The following is a 20,455-nucleotide window of genomic DNA, read 5'->3' as shown; positions in this document are numbered from 1 at the left end:
CTACACAAGGCTGGTGAATTTAGGTACCCCACAGCCATTGATATTGTTCATGTGTGAGTGTGCTACTATTTCATCATTTGTTTACTGTGAGGCCATATAATTTGCTCCAGAAAACAGAATGGGCACTATTGCCAATAGATAAACTTCTCCTTAGCAAAACCAGAATAGAAACTGTCCCTTTTAAAGTAGACCTGAAATTTGCATTCCCAAAATAAAGATTAGGTCACAGTGTATGTATACCACATGCTGTAGACACACATCTTTGTACGACTTCTGAACCACCCATGGTAAAATCAATGACTCTATATGAACACTAGTTTCTGTTGCATCAGTTTCTGCTATGCGTCAGTTTCTGACACATAATAGATTTTACTGCAATAGTCTTTAGCGCTCTGACATCTGGAATGAATGAGGAGCCATGCCGATTGCCTCCTGAGCACATGATCGCTATGATCTCAAATTTCTATTTATTACCACTGCAGTGTACCTAAAAAAAAAAGAATTACGTAATGTTTACATTTATGCATAGAAAACATGAATTAATCTGTTTCTGAAGGCCTTACTGCTGCAATTTGAGATATTTACATCTTCTGGAAAAAAAAAATCAGAAAATACAGTTTTTGTTTTTTTTTAAAAGCATACTTTTGCTTAAAAACACAAGCAAATCCCAGATTTATTATAATTTAATGGTACAGAAAAGCGTTATTTGTCCTGAACAAAACAAGACTAAATGTGTTGGAATAGATGAAAACTTGCCCAAGATCGTTCAACTCAAGCAAAGCCGTAGCAGAAATGAAAAAATTGGCTTGGGCCTGAAGTGGTTAATATCAGCTGCCAGTGAGCAGATATTTGTGGATCATTATTCTATTAGTCATTTCATTTCTCAAAATGACTATTCACATCCATGCTGTCGTCTGAGGTAGGTGAAGCTCCCACCCACTCAGTGGTTCCAGTGGCTTACCAGCTGGCAATGTGACTCTCCTCAAAGCTACAACCGACAGGAAAACGTCCCCGGCAGCAGAACATGCTGTGAGGTTTGGGTTAAATGTTCTGTTGATTCTGTGGTTCAGCTCAGTGTAGATATCCTCATCTCTGATCACAGACACAAGCTCTATTTCCAGCCACCATCACATTTACTTTGTATCAAGGTAGACGAGTCGTGCAGCAGAAAAACACTTTTCTGCTATAGTCTTTGATGGGTCACCCTGTAATGGAGCTGAAGTGAGTAATTCTAGTGGGAGCTATTGGGGGAACTGTCTGTCTACATTCACACCACTACAGAGGAGATGAGTAGACCAACAAAAATGGCCATTCCTGTTAAATACGGCAGATACAGTAATGTTCTAAAAGGTAATTACAGCCAGAGATGTAGTTGGCACTTTCGTTGGGAGCAGACAGTCAGGTACCTTAGTTGGTATCATGCATGTAGCTAATGTGAGGCAGTTGTGTTGTGTCTGTGGTAGAGTGATAAGCTGAAGAGCCCTGTGATAAGCCCAGCATACGATGCCATGCAACAAACCAGAGAGGATTTGTTTAGCCTTGAGACCCTGGACTGCAGTGTGCTGTATTCTTCCTTTGGCTGGTTGTTTGGTCCTGCCAGAGGGATACTGGACGTTGGGACTAATGTGAACTGCACCTCTATTGGGACTGCTGGGATCTGTTGTACACCCTTTGGACTTTTGGTATTCCTAGACCTGCTAGGACTTTGAGACTTGCCAGACCTCATGGAAGGTGTGTCACTAGCGGCATTTGATTTTTCAAAGAGCGACGCAGCAGAGCTTACTCCCACCAGTTCACCGGTGCTTCCTCCTGTGTCTTCTATCCACTGTCAGGGCTTCTCCCTGTCTCTTCAATTTCGTGGGGACACGTGTCACTTCGCAAACTCGAGGGACCAAACACTAGGGGCATCTAGTGGTCACGTAAGGTAGGTGCCATGGTGCTCCTAGTGTTTGGCTCCCCAGGAGTAAAGAGACAGAGAGAAGCCCTGACTGTGGAGATAATGCACAGGAGGAAGTTCTGGTTGACAGGTGAGAGTATTCGCTGCCTACACCACATGGCCCGGGGGTGGGGGGGGGGGGGGGGGGCAAAGATGGGGAGACCCGGCAGGCAGTGGACACAGATTTTCAATTGATTTCATGCTGATATCTATTGAAAACCTGTGTAGTGTGTGGAGGGATTCGGTCATATATCTCTCTAATTATTATCTGATTATAGTGGGATCTATATTTTTGGGCCATATTGACCAGTGCATGGCCAGCTTTATATAGGACTGTAGGTTTCACAGACCTGTACAGACTGAGGGATTATATCATCCATAAAAAAGTAACGTACACAGACGTATGACGTAACTGAACTGAAAATAAGGACAGAAGAGCTTACATTCAACATATATAGTAGTAAAGGAGTTTTACTAGCAGTAGCTGTGTCATATCGAGAAAGCTGGCAATCTGAAAAGCGTTTAATAATTGAGCCTAATTTGCCTGAATCTTCTCCTGTGTCTGCTTGTATTTCTGCTTAAAATGATCCAGCCTGTAATCCAAAGAATACATTAACTAATTAGATAAAATGAGAGCAATAAACTCCAGGCAGCATAACTATGTAAGGAATGGGAGCAATCAGAAAATTCATTGTGACCTTATAAGGTTGTAGTATAAGAAGAGAAGACAAAGGAACATTCTCCTCTCACTGGACAGGTTTAAAAGAGGAACCCCATCTGGCACGCTTGGAACTTTTTTTTTTTTTACGGAAATTGCTTGTACTTTGCACCAGTTTTGGATGAACTCTGTGTTCCAGTTTGTCATCAGTTGGTGGTTTGTTTTTTATGCTGATTTGTTTTTTTTTTAGTTATGTCTGACAATCAGACTTTTGGGAGGGAAATAAGATATTTGTTAAAAAAACTGATTTAATATACGGTAGGGTATTGTTAATATACGGTGTATCATTGATATGTAAGCCATTATCTAACTTTGTGTTAGTAAAAAATGACCTTGTCATTTCAAACAGCAGCAAACCGTTTTTGAGATGTGTTTGGTAATTCAAACCATGTTTTCTTCCCACAGCATCATGTGTAAAGAGCACTCTCCAAATTCTTATTTTTCATCCTCTGACCTAGTCATCTGTAGACACAATCTGTCACCCCTTCCTGTCAGGTGCTTGCTCTCAAACAGCAGTCTATCAACAGCAGACAGACTGTAATGTTTGGTCAAATCATTGTAACGTATGCAGCTGTCCTGGAGGGAATTTGATATTTTGTTATAAACGTTTACATACCTTTAACGTGTAATGTATTCCAAATTTTACTTTGGCTTCAATTCATCAAAGGGTGTTCGATAACAAAATCCCAGTCCTTAAAGGGAACCTTAACTGAACGGGGGGTATAGAGTTTTACTTACCTGGGGCTATTACCAGCCCCCTGCAGCAGTCCTGTGCCCTCGGCGCCGCTCTGGAATTCTCTGGTCCCCCGCTGTCACATAGTTTCGTTTTTGACGACTCACCAGTCGCCGGCCGCCATGCGTATTATTGGACGCATTCACCAATGCAATTAGCGCTATTGCGGACCGCAACGCGTACAAAAATATCTACGCATCTACGCATATCTACGCGTGTGGAATGCGGCAACGCGTATTTTTGTACGCGTTGCGCTCCGCAATAGCGCTAATTGCATTGGTGAATGCGTCCAATAATACGCATGGCGGCCGGCGACTGGTGAGTCGTCAAAAACGAAACTAAGTGACAGCGGGGGACCAGAGAATTCCAGAGCGGCGCCGAGGGCACAGGACTGCTGCAGGGGGCTGGTAATAGCCCCAGGTAAGTAAAACTCTATACCCCCCCCCCCCCCATTCAGTTAAGGTTCCCTTTAAAATACCGCATTCGGTATTTTACACTTCACTGTGCTAATTCATCAATATTTTCACATGTGTGGTAGAGGTTCGTTAAGTTACCGAAGTACTACGGCTTCAGTTCATCAAAGGCTGTTAGATAACAGCAGAGCAGTGCAGAGCAGCTTGGAATGTCTCTGTGTTGTTACAAGCTGATAACAATAGAAGGCATCCAGACATCCCTTTACATGTAAAAGTGTGTTATATTTACTGTTACTTATACTGCCTCTGCTGCTCTGAATCTGTCCATCAGTGTTTCTTAACATTTTACTTATTTGCCACAACGTAGATAAACTTCCTGGAGACATTACAAATGCCATGCTTGGTGATTTCACCACTTGCATCTTTGCATATTCAAACAGGGACTCAAAGGGTTAAACCACTGAAGGACATCTGGGGATATCTTTTGTCCCGTTCTCTCTGCTCACTGCCTGGGGGGTCTGGAAGCTTGTGTGGAGAAGCCTGTGTGACCTATCAGCACCTATCAGCGGCACTTGCAGGAGAACAGGGGCTGTTTCTATTGGCTGCCTGCTCCTGCTAATCATGAAAACATTCACACAGAAGGCTTTCGAAGCCTGTAAGGACAGGGAAGAGCTTGAGATAAACACCGAATGTGCTAGCGAATGTGGTAACCTTGATGAATTAACATTTACTGACATTTGCTGACATGTGTTGAGCACAAGTCGGTAATTTATCTCATTGCTCTGTGATTTCAGCTTCTCATTCGGTAACAGCTTTGATGAATTAACATTTTCTTAAGTGCTCCGTTAACTCAGCTGTTTTCAGCATTACCGAATGCGGTAATGCTTGATGAATTGAAGCCTTTGTCCACTGTCACACTGACATAGCGTGATTACCATGAAACATCACTAGTCTTATTTGAGATCTCACAGGGGTGACTTTTTTGCATGCCTGTGTGACGAAAATTAATTACTAGGGTTCTTCTACCTCTTACATGTTGAACTTTGGCCCACACTGCCATCAGATTTGGTCTGCAAGTGGTTTCCCACCTTTGCTGTACATTTGGCCCACAAGCCCATGAGTACTAAGCCTATACGGCTAAGTGCTGAAACTATGAAGCCACAGGGTGAAGGGGAGTGGGGCCACTAGACACCAATAAACTGTTTAGGGGAGGGAAGGGGGACATTAGACACCAAAAAACTGTATAGGGGAGGGAAGCACTAGACACCAAGAAACTGTAGGGGGGGCAGCAGTGATACAAAAAAACTGTATATAGGATGGAGGCGGCCATTAGACACCAGGGAACTGTATAGGGGAAGGGGGGGGGGGCACTAGACACCAGGGAACTGTTTATGGGAGGGAGGTGCGCCCACTAGGCACAAGGAAAATGTATAGGGGAGGGGGCATTAGATACCAGGACCGTGTATAGGGGAGGGTGGAGGGCACTAGACACCAGGGAACTGTATAGGGAAGGTGGGTGGCTACTAGACATTGAGGTTGGCCTGTGCCTTCACACCAGGGAACTGTATTAGGAGGGAGGGGGGGGGGGCACTGGCCACCAGGACCCTAAATAGGGGAGGGCACTAGACACAGGGAAATGTATAAGGGAGGTAGGAGACCATTAAACATCGAGGTTGGCCCATGACTTGGTCACAGATTTTAATTTTGGCCCACTGTGTATTTGAGATTGACACCCCTGCCCTACATGGATATTTGGTACTCTAATAGTAGAGTTCCATGACTAATGTCCTCTACCTTTATGTATGACCAGATTTGTTTGAAAGGAATTGATAACACAGTATGCAGAGATATACCCTATCATGTGACAATCCAGCTGTGATGATGTTAAACTCAGCACTTTCAGGCATTTCCTTGTCTTTTTTTGTTTTCCAAGTTTACATGCAAGTGTCCTCAGAAATGATCCAGGGTCTCGAAGGTCAAGTAGCTCAACAATGTTGGATGGAGGCAGCATTGGAAAGTTTGACTTTGAGATCACAGACTTCTTTCTGTTTGGCTCTCCTCTTGGACTAGTTCTGGCTCTAAGGAAAACAGTGATTCCTGCACTTGACAGTAAGTATTAAATAAATACACCAGTTTAGCTTTCCAATCTTAACTTTTTATATATTTCCTCTATATCAAATACAATGTGTAAAAAGAACCAGAAAAAAACATGGAAAGTATTATATTTTATATGCTCTTAATGCTATTTTTGTCTGCTCTCCTGCCTTTAACCTACAGCACTGTTATGCCACTGAATCAGGGTTACAAACCAATGCAATTACTGTGTATACAGAATAAGGGTACAGTTCTACACAGTGGTATTGTTTGGATTTACTATTATTTGCACATTACATCACCCTACACAGTCTGTGGATTTGTCAGACAAGCGGCATACCACAGATGTGTTGAGAGGACTTAATTTGAACTACTGCTCTGTTTTAACAAACTGTCTTTTCATTATATTGCATTTTCATATAGCGCCTGGGAGCGTTCTGCGCCTGTGCAGTACTACTGCGCAGGTACAGAAAGCTCTCGGCTGTGGGAGCACGGCAGCATGGCACACAAGAGGGCAGGTGGCCAGATAATTGTCAAGGATGACAAGACAATGGAGAGGACGGCGAGGAAGCCCCAGGTAAGTATAAATACACCAATACTTAAACAGGAGCTGTCAGCCATACTATCTCAGAAAAAAACCCACATATATAAGTAGATAAATACTTGCTCTACTTACATAACATATGTATCGCCCTGTCCACGTTTTGATTTTAGTATTTTTTCTACAGTAAAAAAAGAGAAAATCCTTCTTAGCATTTCCCATTTTAAGTGTGGCTATTTTGAAGCCAATCCTGATGACATTTCCTCCCTTACTCTCCTCTGCCTGATTGTGTATTGATTGGCCCACTCTCCACTATAGGAAGTTCATTGTCTCTGCATGAAAAATATTGGCCAACCAGAGAGGAACAGAGATGTGGGAGGGGAAAACTGGAGGGAAAGAGGCTTCAGCCAATCAGGCTGCATTAGTTAAGTATGAGGGGAAGTAGAGAAGCAAAAAAGGACAACCCAGCATGCTCTGCAACTTCCTTTTTGTGTACCAAATTTTGTGTGTACCAAATAAGCGTCAGGTAAGGCCCGGTTCACATTAGCGGGCGCCGTCCGGAATCGCCGTGCCGGAGCCGGACCGCATGCGGGACGGACGGAATGGATGCACGGCATAGCAATGAAAGCCTATGCGTGCGTTCACATGCGTCCGTTTCGACCGGATCCGGACCGGATCCGGACTCCGGCATAAGACCCAACATGCGCTATTTTTTGGTCCGGCTCCTCCGGCAGCCGTATCCGGGGCGGAGCTGGACTGCACCATCCGGCCAATACAAAGCAATGAGAACCGGAGAGCGCACAACACACTGGCTAAAAATCCGGATGTTCTACCCCACTTCCTATGCGGATTGTTGCGGCGATTTTGGATGGGGATCCGGTCAGGTCATCCGGTCCGTTTGGCAGAGAACCGCAAGTGTGAACCGGGCCTAAACTGGGGAATGATCATTTATCAACAAAAAAAAGTAATAGTGATTTTAACTTTTGGATTGGTTGGTTAGCATCCGTATTACTTGTTTACCAAATAAAAATAAAGAATTGATTTTTGATTTTATGCCCGACAGTTACACTTTAAGGTCTCTGTTTCATTTACCTAAAGCGTTTCTCTTTAACTATACAAGGCAAGTGTGTAGACTGCTGGATGCATGCACGTATTTTATATGTATGCACTAAAGCTGTTAATAGACGTTTGCCCACCATTGTATTAATTTGCTACCAGTTTTAGTACTCATGTTTTTCATGTAAGGATTCTCCCTTTAAGGCATTATTATTTTGCTGATTTCAGTTTACCAGCTCAGACCTGGATGCCAGCAGGTTTACAATCTCTTCCACCCAGCTGATCCCTCTGCGTCCCGTGTAGAGCCACTTCTAGAAAAGAAGTTCCATCTTCTGCCTCCTTTCAGTGTCCCCCGATACCAGAGATTCCCATTGGGGGATGGCAACTCTGCACTTTTGGGTAAGTCATGAGACTTTTCAGCAGCACGCATCTTGTTGGTGTGTGTTAAATCTTATAACGGAGTCTACTTACAGGATGAACTGAGTTATGTGTATATAAGCAGTTTCCATGCGAGTTTCCATGTGACTTCATCCATTAAGTTATGTTAAATATGCATCCTCCTAATTTAGTTATAATTCATAGAGACCTTCTCCTAGACAATTGCTCATCTGCAGTGCCATCATAGCTACAAGAAGCAACTCTTAGAAACATTAGACTTTCTTGATGTTGGAAACACCACATATAATGCAAACCCACACATTCTTTAGCTTAGTACATACTAGATGCTATAAAATGGCGTGGCATCATCTATAGAGAGAGGAAATAATATATTATTAGAATGAACTAGAGCAGACCAAATTAGCTCAATCATTTCTTGGCTTTGCTTTACAAAGAGACATTTAATCATCCTGAAACTAGGAAGGTCCATTATTCACCCAACATACACTTCCATTATTACTAGTGCTGCCTATGGGACAGTTTAGTGCATATTATTATGTTTTTCCATTTATGTATTAAAAAAAAAAAACCTACATTATCTAGGCTATTCACACTTGATCTCTCGTGTAAAAAATATTGGCTTTATCCTGTTATAACCAATAAAGTTTTAAGTTAGTGTTCGCAGATACCAGTATTGAGTTACATGAAGGGATTCCCTACAGTGTGTATCTTTTGCAGCTAACCTATCACTGTACAGGCTCCAGTTTGCCAGTGTTTCATACCCATCACTTCACTGCTTTTTAATGTGGAAGCGTAGGCGAAACCTTATTTTAAAAAATCCATTGGGGAAAGTTTAGAACCCCTGATAGTTTCATTGCTGTCTGTGTCTTCTAATGGAAGATATGCTGCTGACATTGCAGGATGTTGGATTATTCTTCCCAAAGGAAAGGGAATTTACACTTTTAATAGTGAACCTGTGTTCAACTGCTAGAATTGAGACGTTAGCCTATGACTGAAATTGTGCCCGCCCCTTATTCCCTCAGTAAGGTGTTCCTATTGGCCAACTGTCACTAAACTAGCATCCAGAAATCCTGTTGCAATGATAACCTGACTGAAGGAGGTGTTAATTAGACTATGGAAGCAACTTGGCAAGGGAGGAAGGGAAGGTCAGTTTACGCACACTGAAAAACAATTGGCATACGATGACTTCAACCAAACCAGAGAGGGCATCTAATATGTTTCTCTCAGTGGTTCTTAGTCTTACTTGCTCCACTCAACCTTAAAAAAAATCCACATTTAATGGTTAAGTATTTGCAGAATATTTTAAAAATTAGCATCAGATTCTCCAGGCCTGTCACTGTTGTCTGCAGATTTTACTGTGCCAAAACAATTCAGCTGTGCAGTGTAACCAGTGTCATGCTGGATATACACCATGCATTTCCGCGTTCGATGCGGCCGTCGATACGCGTCGATTCGATTATTTCCGAACGAATTTCGATGATTTTTAGGTCGAATGCCATGTAAAGTATGGCAAATCGACCTAACGATCCATCGAAGCTTCAATCGGACTTGTCGGAAATAATCGAATCGACGCGTATCGACGGCCGCATCGAACGCGGAAACGCATGGTGTGTATCCAGCATAAAGGCTATGGTGAATGGAAGAACCTGTAGCAGACACTCTGCAGCTGGCGTACATGGGCACAAGTTGCTTAAGTGCGTCATAGCTATTACAAATAGGACTGGTTTAGCAATTTCTAAAGTTCCCCATAAGAAATTTGTAAAGGAACTCAAATCAGCAACTACATTGGGTAACATTAGCAGCAATTTTCAAGAAATGTGTCAGTTACAACGTTTCTTATGTGCTGTAGAACAATGACTGTACGCTACAAGATGCTGTATTTCAAACAAACTTTTTAAACTCATTTTCATATATGCTGCAGCCTTAACCATCTTCTCTACTCTATTTATTAAAAAAAAAGAGGCTACAGAGAGCACTGACAGATCCTTGTACATCTCATCTTCATCTTTTACATTGTAGCAGAGGTGTCTGGATTGAGGGTAATGTATTCCACCCCTGCCCGCCCACATGACTGTATGCTAGCCTCATCACCAGTTGATCAGCTGGCTCATAACTAGGTGAGGTGAAGGGGTGTGGCTATAGTCACTGTGGTTGGATGGTGGTGGATGCTCTGATGCAGCAGGTTTGTCAGAAGTATCTCCAGCCTTGGGCATTTTTTGAAAGCGAATGCAGCAGAGTGGGATAGTATAGCTGCATAGATTGTAGCCTTACCCTTAGATGACACTGTCAGAACTGCAACGGGTTATCCTTAAAGAGACACTGAAGCTCAAAAAATATATGATATAATGAATTGGTTGTGTAGTACGGATAGTTACTAGAAGATTGGTAGCAAAGAAAATATTCTCATATTTTTTTTCAGTTATATAGTGTTTTTTTTTTATAACATTGCATCATTCTCTAATATTTGCAGTTTACACACTACTCAGCATTCTAAATGTTTTTACAGAGCAGTCTTGTGAACTTTTAATCTGTCCTCTGGAGAGGAAAAGTAAATACATTGCCAGACACTTGAGATAACAAGCTTCAGAAGACAGAGCTCTCTGCGACTTTGAAAGTTGTGAAGCTCAGTGGCTCTTTTGCATAGATAACAACTGGAGTTTATTAACTCTTCCTGTGCTGGAAACAATATTAGACTTATGTCTCTGCTGCTAATGTTTTATTTCTTAGCTGTACTACACATATAAATCATTATATCATCATTTTTTGTTTCCGCTTCAGTGTCTCTTTAAGCCACAGATATTTCAACATCTTTGTATAAGCAGCACTAGATTTGTAGAGTTAGGTTCAGAAAACATAAGAATTCTAATAAAAATGGGTAATAATATGAGAGTATAAAGGGATTGACCACTGATAATGTTTACTAAACGCGTGGTCTTTTTTGGTGTATCTTTTCATGTAAAATAAACCATAGACTTTTGTCTTTTAAATTGGATTTTTTTTGTAGATAGGAGAAGGGTTTGGACTTCTTCATTGCTGTTTATATCCCTATAGCAAGGACACTCTTTATTTCCAAACACCAGTAATCTGATCCTAACTGAGGACAGGAAGTGGCAAGGAGACAGCAAAGCTTTTAAGCCATTACTTAAATCAGAACTACAGTGTAGAATAACATTTAAATAATGCTGTCTCCAAACTCCTTATAGACTGTGCAGTTCTCCAATATGCCTGAGACTGAACAGTAATGTCATCTGTGGAAAGATATGGTTACATTCATCTAGAGCTGCCATCATCTTTCATAACATCTAGTTCAATCTGTAAGCACCATACCACTATTTGTAGAATCAGTTTTGTTTCCATCATTTTAGCTTTCAGTGAGAATTTCTATAAACCCTCATCTTCTGCATTTAGTGTTAAGAAAACAGTCAGAAGCCTAGGGTGCTCAGTGCTGTGGTTCAGCACCCACAGCTTAGTGACTGAAACTAGAACTATTAACCCTTTCAGACACTTTTCTTCTGCATAGGACTTAATAATGTGGCTAATCCATTGAAGCACAGGGCAACATACACATAAGGATTACGTTTGCCCTGTAGTAAAGTGCGCTGTAAACTGAAAAGTTCCCTTATAGCTTACAGTTGATATTATTAATCTGACAGCTCTGAGTATTGTATTCTGAAAGGTTTCTGTTATGCTTTTTAAAAGCTCTCCCTGGCACTGACGTAAAGAAACATGCTCCCTGACCTCCCTACTCAAGGACCACTATTTTGGAAGCTTATCTGTGCCTCTTCCTTTCCAGAAGTGATTTTAAAGGAGGTGACATGTGATCTGATGAGATAGACGTGTATGTATAGTGCCAAACACAAAAATAACTAGGCTGTGTTCCTTTTTTTCCTTTTCTGTCTGAAAGTGTTAAACATCAAGTATGGAAGTGATAGTTTCTGTCCAGGTCGGGACTGGGTCAGACTATAGCATAACCCTCACTAATAAGTAATTACAGCCATAAAACACTTTCCTGTCAGTAAATGGCTTCTGAGAGCAGAAAAGAGGTAAATAGGGTCAATAATTCATAGATTTGGGCACTGGCATACTTCAATGAATGTGTCATTGAGCAAAGAAAATGAAACAGTAAAAACCTAAAAACTAGTTTTAACCACTTAAAGAGACACTGAAGCGAAAAAAAAAATATGATATTATGATTTGTATGTGTAGTACAGCTAAGAAATAAAACATTAAGATCAGATACATCAGTCTAATTGTTTCCAGTACAGGAAGAGTTAAGAAACTCCAGTTGTTATCTCTATGGAAAAAAGCCCTTAAGCTCTACGACTTGTGGAGAGGGCTGTTATCTGACTTTTATTATCTCAACTGTTACTAAACAAATTCCTTTTTCTCTGACAGAGGAGAGGTCATTAGTTCACAGACTGCTCTGAAAGAATAATTTTGAATGCTGAGTGTTGTGTAATCTGCACATATTATAGAATGATGCAATGTTAGAAAAAACACTATACACCTGAAAATAAAAATATGAGAATATTTTCTTAGCTGCTAATCGTCTAGTAATTATTCATAATACGCAACCAATTCATTATATCATATTTTTTTTTCGCTTCAGTGTCTCTTTAAGCCTATCTGGATAAACATTCTTGTCCAGATAGGCTGCGCGCAATCCTGCCGGCCACGTGCGCTCCTGCCGCTGGCCGTTATCCCAGCAATCAATAAATTGGAATTATAGATCCCATTCATTGATCGAAGCCCCCGCAGAAAAACAGTCAGCCTCTTATCAGAGGCTGTGGTTTTTCTGAGTTAAAAAAAGTTTCCCGTCCTCCTAATGCTTCCTGGGAGCGTGATCGTACGCTTCCAGGACTTTTTCATCTTGTGGCCAAATAGTAAAACTACACCCACATCCTTTTTTTTATTAAATACATTTTTTTACATTTAAAATTAGCTGTTTACCTCCCACACCAAAAATTACCTAAATACAATTTTTAATTAAAAAAAAAAATTACAATTAAAAAAAAAAACAAATAGTTACCTAAGGGTCTGAACTTTTAAAATATGCATGTCAAAGGAGTATATTAATATAATTTTTCAAACTATGGGCTTGTAAATAGTGATGGACGCAAATTGAAAAAATGCACCTTTTATTTCCAGATAAGATATCGGCCCCATACATTGTGATAGGGACATCATTTAAATGGTGTAATAAGTGGGACAAATGGGCAAATAAGATACATGGGTTTTAATTGCTGTAGCATGTATTAATTTCAAACTATAATGGCCAAAAACTGAGAAATAATGATTTTTTTCCATTTCTTTCTTAATATTCCTGTTAAAATTGATTCAGAATAAATTAATTCTTTGCAAAATGTATCACCCAAAGAAAGCCTAATTGGTGGCGGAAAAAACAAGATATAGATCAATTTATTGTGATGAGTAGTGATAAAGTTATTGGCAAATGAATGGGAGGTGAACATTACTTAGATGCAAAACATAAGCAACCCTGTGGGCTTAAGTGGTTAAAGATAAAAGTGTGGTAGCTAAAAAAAAAAAGTCATTTTCAGGAGGAGGAGGAAAGATTCAATTGTTTTTCTTATCAGTTTATTTTCACCTCAGGTGTCCTTTAAGTATAAAGAAAATCCCTCCTGGGGAAATGCACTAATCAAAAACCTGGCAGTAAGAGGTTCAGAGCTGTCAGATTATTATATGTACTGTAATGGCTACATAGGAAGTACAATAAAGCTGCAACAAAAAATACTGCATTTAGTAAACTGCTTTTTTCACAGACTTTCATATTTATTGAAGATTTTCACTCAAAATAATTAGTTTTATAGTCTTTGGGGCATGATGGGGCAGCGAGTATATAAAGTTATACTTTTTGACTACTACAATTTTTGATTGACTTATTTAGTGGTTTCTTTTTTATTCTTGTGCAGTTAAGTATATCCCATTTTGTTGGAATATTAGTTCAGGCTGAGCTGTACGTTTAATAGAGTTTTGAATTCTTCCTGCCTTTTACACCCTTAAAGGTGGGTTCTATATGCGAGATGAAGATGAGGAGCAGAGGATTAATAAATGATATAAACCAGACCAAGATTGCTGGGAAAATCTGAATTGTATCTTCACAGTTTAGATTGCTGTAGAGATCATTTTAGAAATGGGCTGCTTCACTTATACGCCACAGGGCATGAACTAACTTGTTTTGGGTGAAGATCTTGCTTAAAGCATTTGCAAATGGAGAGCCCCTTTAAAACCTTGGCTTGTTCCTAAGGGCGGAGTCAGAATTAGTAATGTGTTTTGGAATCTGAATGTACGTTCTCTGTTACATTGTCTGGTTATATGTTTGTAGCGTATTTGTCTTGTTTTTGTTTCCCTCTCATCTCCATCCAGTCGAGGCTGTACAGAACAACCCCATCCTTCTCATGGAAGGCAGCCCAGCGGTTGCTCTCCAGCGTCAAGATGGCGTCATGGAAACCAGTATCCCCGTTCCAGTCCTAAGCTGCCAAGACACATCCAGTAAAAGCACCACTTGTGTTGAATGTGTGTATCCTCCCCTCCTATTGTCTTTGCTTCTCTGCTGTGTGATCATGCCTTCCTGAGCTGAAAGCTTTTCTTTGCAATGTTTTCATTTAAAAAAATGGATAAAGCACTATTCTCCATTTAAATTCACTGTGAGCTTTTCCTTATACGTGTTTACTTATCTATCCTTGTGCTTACAAATTTTAGTAGACGAGTATATTATTGTCATTCTATTGAAAGGAAACCCACTGTGGAAGAAATATATAGACTGCTATGACTGCCATATTAAATTGCAGCTTCTAACTAGCGTTAAGTATACACTATGCAATGTTATAATAGATTAGGTGTTAGATTCAATATAAAAATAAAATCTAATGAAAATCTACTAAGAAGACGACACCGAACATTTATATCATACTTTTCTCCCGGCAGACTCAAAGTGCCAGAGCTGCAGCCACTAGGACACACACTATAGGCAGCAGCAGTGTTAGGGAGTCTTGCCCAAGGTCTCCTCACTGAATAGGTGCTGGCTGACTGAACAGGAAGAGTGGAGATTTGAACCCAGGTCTCCTGTGTCAGAGACAGAGCCCTTACCCAGTGCACTATCCAGACTCTAAGAACAATATTGTAGGAATTCCTGCCTCTTGAGTATTGCTCTGGGTATTGGTTGTGATTGCGACTGGTATTTTCATTGCTTTGTACAGCATAGTGCAGTATAAAACTAGCGATAGAAGCAGTGGTATCTGTATTGCACTGAAATCCGATCCAATATATATTGGTGCAAAGTGAAAGAACAGGTAAATGATTAGGAAGGTACTGATCCCGCTTTACCACTGACTATATGTGTACTTCATTTTAGAATCCGTGTCTTACAACTACTTTTTTTACACTGAAATCCAAATAATTCAGAATATGAAAGTTGTTGGATTGTCAGAACAGCGAGGCATTTTGCTTTTTTCTTCATTTTTTTTTTCAATGTCATCAATAGTAGCCTTCATCATTTTTCTCTGTGCAGGGTTCCATTAAGATGTGCCACATTGAGACCACATGCTCCTAATGTCGCCTGATGCACATAAATTATAATTGACCTAATTTAATAAAGTCAACTGATGCTGAAAGGCACACAGCATTGCATGTTATTTATATATGCAGAGACTCTGAACACTTGTTAGAGAAGCTTTCGGATTAAGCGATTCTGGGAGGATTTGATGAAGGGCTTTGTCTTGCTCTATGACTTGTACATTATAGATTCTAGTGAAGTATGGAGGAAAGAGACAAATCTACTTGCATGGGCACCTAATCTATCCCTTCCCTGCTGTATAACGTTTGGCTTTTCTTGTATCCTCTCCATGTCCTCATCCAGGAACACCACAGATTACTGTGCATGTTTGTATAGGAACCTGCCATTCAATTATTCTGGACCATAGCATATCTAATTGGTGCCAGCAGATCTTTCTACATGTCATTTCTTGTTTGTTTTGCTGTGTGGCTGCATTCATTTATGTCAGATTATATCATAGGTCAAATAGTTACAGCATTATGGTAATATGTTTGCAACCAAACATATTTGTGGTTATTATGTGAGAAATATATTTACAGACACTTGGCCTCGATTCATCAACACTTAGCAAATTTGTTAACAACAGTTTGGTAAAATACCGAATTTGTTAACTTCATTTCAGGATTCATCAAAGTTATCTACAGCTGTTAGCGAACATTCGTTAACGATTCGGTAACGATTCGCTAAAACGGAAGACAGTGCAATTCATGAAAAAGAAAGTGGGCGTGGTTTAGCGTTACATTTAGGATTAGTTATCTCCTTCACTGCTCTGTCGTTATTCCTGTCAGATCATTGCTGACAGAGAAGATGGAGCCATTTGAAGTGGTTATGTATCAGCTGAGAGTGATTCAAAGGCGCAGAAGGGCAAGAATAAGGTCTGCAACCATATAAATTTGTGAGAGAATAGATTTATTTGCTATAACACGACATCTGCATTTCTCTTGAATCATCTTGTAAGAGAACACAGGCAGTGCCAGGGTTAACTAATTTTGCTAGCTGCACTATAATTTTTTAGAAAAGGCTCCTATCAAATTGTGGGATTGTCCCAACCACTTTCAGAATCCTGGTCCAGGTGTTAAGCCCTATTCAGAATGTTGCTACGTAGTGCTCAAAGGACTGCCTTTTACCCACAATTCCATGAGAATCTTATGGCCTTGTGTTAAATTACCGCTGTAAAATGGAAATATCGACACGTTACCGAATGTTTACCGAATTGTTATCGAATTCATACCGAATGCCGAAAAACCTTGATGAATACAATTAGAAATCGCTAAACTTCGAATTCGGTAATTTAACAAACTGGAAAAAGTTATCTCAAAGACAATGATGAATCGAGGCCATATGTTGGCTCATGTGTATCAGGCTGAACATTCTGAGGTAGCAGTTAGCATTGATTGATTGCTTTAAACCATGTTTTTCTGCCCATCCAAACTTCAGGAAAGGGGATAGAGAAGTCATGCCTTGGCTTCTGCTCTGACTTGTAGCCTTAAACTTTAAGTGAGCAGACTGCATAGCAATAATGTTACTTGTCTATTACTGTAATTTTTACTTTTTTTTTTTTTTTAAATAACTGGCTAGTTACCATTTTGATACCCACAGGGGTAGTCATCGCTAGTGCAGAAATCCAGCTATGTGGCGGTGGTCAGGAGCTACCACGTTATAGAACAGTGCAAAGCCCCAGGGGTTGTTTGCAATCTTTTGTGTACATAACAATACGATTATACATACTGTAGGTGTCTGTATACCATTGTCAAAGAACCAGTGTATTTTACATCTTTGCAGACGCTTTCTTGTTTAACCCCAATTCCGTATATGTTAGTGCTACGCCCCCCGCGCCCCCATCACTGTGCTCTCTTACTATACTGCCTTCTAATCTATCTATTGATCTATATCATATAGTGCTTCTTATTATTTTTCTCCTCCTCCCATTAACGTATTTTCTATTATTATGCTCTCTAATGCTAGTTATTGTACTACCCTCCATTATAGTGCTGCATATTGTAGTGCAACTTACTGTACTGACCCCCATTATAGGGCTCTGTGGACAGGTCTTTTTTTTTTTATAGTGCCAGCTGTTCTAATGCATCTTGTTATAATGCCTCCTCCATTCATAGTGCTGACAACAACGAGGGATATGGAGACAAAGGAATGAAGCAGGTAAGTATGAGACTTTCTCACCCTGCCAGCCAAACCAGCACCTTCTCCTGAATCCTGTCTCTCATCGGAGGAAGGAGGGGGGTTGACGCACAATCACTGGAAGGTGCTCAATAAATCCCCAATCAACAGATCCTGGATTACAGGATATGTGTTCTTTCAAAGTCCTCCAGCAAACACTGTGAACAAGTGAAACTTGCACTCCTCCAACTGATAAAAGGCTGGTTTATAGCATCACTTTACAATGAATATCCAGAGAAATAGATAAGAGATAAGTGCACTGGTGTCTGCAAAACATCAGCGAGACATGGGCAGCCTTTTATTTCTTATTTGTTTGTCTGGAAATCCATTTTAATGTGTTTAAAAAAAAAAAAGCCAACATGTTATCATTTGGAAAAGTACAGGATCTGTTTCTCTGGATTTTAAATATTTACTTTCAACTTTAGTCTGCAGCACTTAAAGAGACACTGAAGCGAAAAAAAAATGATGTTATTATGATTTGTATGTGTAGTACAGCTAAGAAAAAAAACATTAAGATCAGATACATCCGTCTTAAGGGGCCCATACACTCAGCCGATTTTCTGGCCGACCGATCGATCCCGATCGATCGATCGATCGATTGCAAATCGGTTGGCCAATCGACCGATCGATGGCCGATTTCGATCGATTTCGATGGATTTCCATCGAACTTGCAGGGTGGAAAATTTAGGTCGATCTGATGAGATTGCTTATCAGTTTGCATTGGCCTTAATGGAAATCTGATGGCAAAAAAATGCCATCAGATCGAATTTCAATAGATTTCAAACTGAAATCTATTGGAATTCTATCCTGGTAAAAAATGTTCTAAAAACGCATCAGATAGATCATCAGATGCATTTCTTATCTATCTGCTGCCAATCTGACGAGTGTATGGGCACCTTACTTGTTTCCAGTACAGGAAGAGTTGAGAAACTCCAGTTGTTATCTCTATGCAAAAAAGCTATTAAGCTCTCCGACTAACTTAAGGTAGCCATACACTGGTCGATTTGCCTTCAGATTCGACCAACAGACAGATCCCTATCTGATCGAATCTGATCAGAGAGGGATCGTATGGCTACCTTTACTGCAAACAGATTGTGAACCGATTTCAGCCTGAAACCGATCACAATCTGTTGTGGTGGTGCTGCCGCCACTCCCCCCGCCCGCATACATTACCTGCTCCGCTGGTGCGACTGCCCCCGGTCACCGCTCTTCTTCTCCGTCTCCGCTCTGGTCTCCGGCATGCTTCTCTTCTTCCTGTCTGGGGGAAGTTTAAACAGTAGAGCGCCCTCTACTGTTTAAACTTCCTGCCGGGACAGGAAGAAGGGAAGCATGCCGGAGACCAGAGCAGAGACGGAGAAGAGCGGAGACCCGGGAGTCGCGCCGGCGGAGCAGGTAATGTATGCGGCTCTATTGCGTCGGTCGTCGGGCACTCGAACGCCGCTAGCGATGCGCTCTTTACCCGCGGGCGATCGACGGTTATTTTCCGCACGGCGCGATCGACGGGATCGGACGGAATGGATCGAAATTCGGCGTGTAGCGTGAACGATTGGCAGCAGATTCGATCCCAGTGATCGAATCTGCTGTCGAAACGGGCGCAAATCTGACCAGTGTATGGCCACCTTTAGTCGTGGAGAGGGCTGTTATCTGACTTTTATTATCTCAACTGTAATTGAACTGTTTACTTTTCCTTTGCTAGAGGAGAGTTCATTACTTCACAGACTGCTCTGAAAGACTCATTTTGAATGCTGAGTGTTGTGTAATCTGCACATATTATAGAATAATACAATGTTAGAAAAAACACTATATACCTGAAAATAAAAATATGAGAATATTTTCCTTGCTGCTAATCTTCTAGTAATTATTCATAGTACACAACCAATTCATTATGTCATATATTTTTTTTTCGCTTCAGTGTCTCTTTAAGCCCCATCTACACGATACAATTCTACGTGCAATCGATCAAATTCAATTCGCATTAAATTGGATCGATTAAATCCGACTGTCCAATTGGGGCTCGATCGATAGTATGATCGATTTTGGTTAGTTATCAATGCAAAATCGACCACACTATCGATCAAGTCCCGATCGGACATGTCTGATTTAATTGAACCCATTGAATTTGATCCCATCAAATGATTGATCGCACATGGAATTGTATCGTGTAGATGGTTCTCTACACCTTTTTTGTTATGTATGTTCATGACAATAGTATATAGCATGGTATAAAAGGTACTAAAAATGTTCACCTGTATGTTGTTCTTTTTGGTTTATAATTTTGCACAAAACATGGAGTCAATATTTATTACATACCTTTGTACTTTTTAACTTCATTGCACATAGTGAAGGGATCACTCAGATTCCAGTCCAATGAAGTGTGTATGCATCAGCTGAGACTAATCACTCCCATCTCAATAAAGCCTCATACACACACCTGACTTAAGTTGGCTGAGGCAGGCGATAATCAGGTTTGTGTATGGCACCCGACTACCTCTAACGGTCAACCCACAAACAATCCGATGGACGGATGTTTCCAACCCATGCAACCCCAATTCCCCCGCCGATCCCATTGTTCGCGCCACTGCCCCGCCCACCATATAACATCATGCATGCCCTGCATGTTGGCCCTCTGTCGTCCCCCTGCATAGCAACACAGTGTGTCGTCATTTACACAGTTGACGTGTGTGTGCAGCCCGGCCCCCACAATGTCACCTAAGGGGATCAGGTGCTGACCCCCAATGGGCGACATCAGTTGACAGTGTGTACGAGCCCTAGAACAGGTGACAGCAATGCATGACAGCTTTGGCAGGGTGTAGCATA

General features: G+C 40.8%; 1 protein-coding gene across 11 annotated transcripts in view; it reads left to right on the top strand.

The window, feature by feature from the left end:
* Positions 1-20,455, top strand: part of PITPNM2 (phosphatidylinositol transfer protein membrane associated 2) — a 437,162-nt gene that overhangs the window by 330,401 nt on the left and 86,306 nt on the right. For 7 of the 11 annotated variants that reach the window (XM_068244437.1, XM_068244424.1, XM_068244417.1 and 4 more), the window contains 3 exons: positions 5,734-5,909; positions 7,720-7,890; positions 14,275-14,424. In XM_068244437.1, coding sequence (XP_068100538.1) covers positions 5,734-5,909; positions 7,720-7,890; positions 14,275-14,424 — 497 coding nt within the window. The remainder of the gene's footprint in view (positions 1-5,733; positions 5,910-7,719; positions 7,891-14,274; positions 14,425-20,455) is intronic. The other 4 variants (XM_068244447.1, XM_068244474.1, XM_068244464.1 and 1 more) reach the window with 2 other exon arrangements.

This window comes from Hyperolius riggenbachi, chromosome 1 (genome assembly GCF_040937935.1).
Source record: "Hyperolius riggenbachi isolate aHypRig1 chromosome 1, aHypRig1.pri, whole genome shotgun sequence".
Taxonomy (NCBI): Eukaryota; Metazoa; Chordata; class Amphibia; order Anura; family Hyperoliidae; genus Hyperolius; species Hyperolius riggenbachi.
Note: the sequence above shows the minus strand (reverse complement) of the source record. Positions and strands in the feature narration are given on the sequence as shown.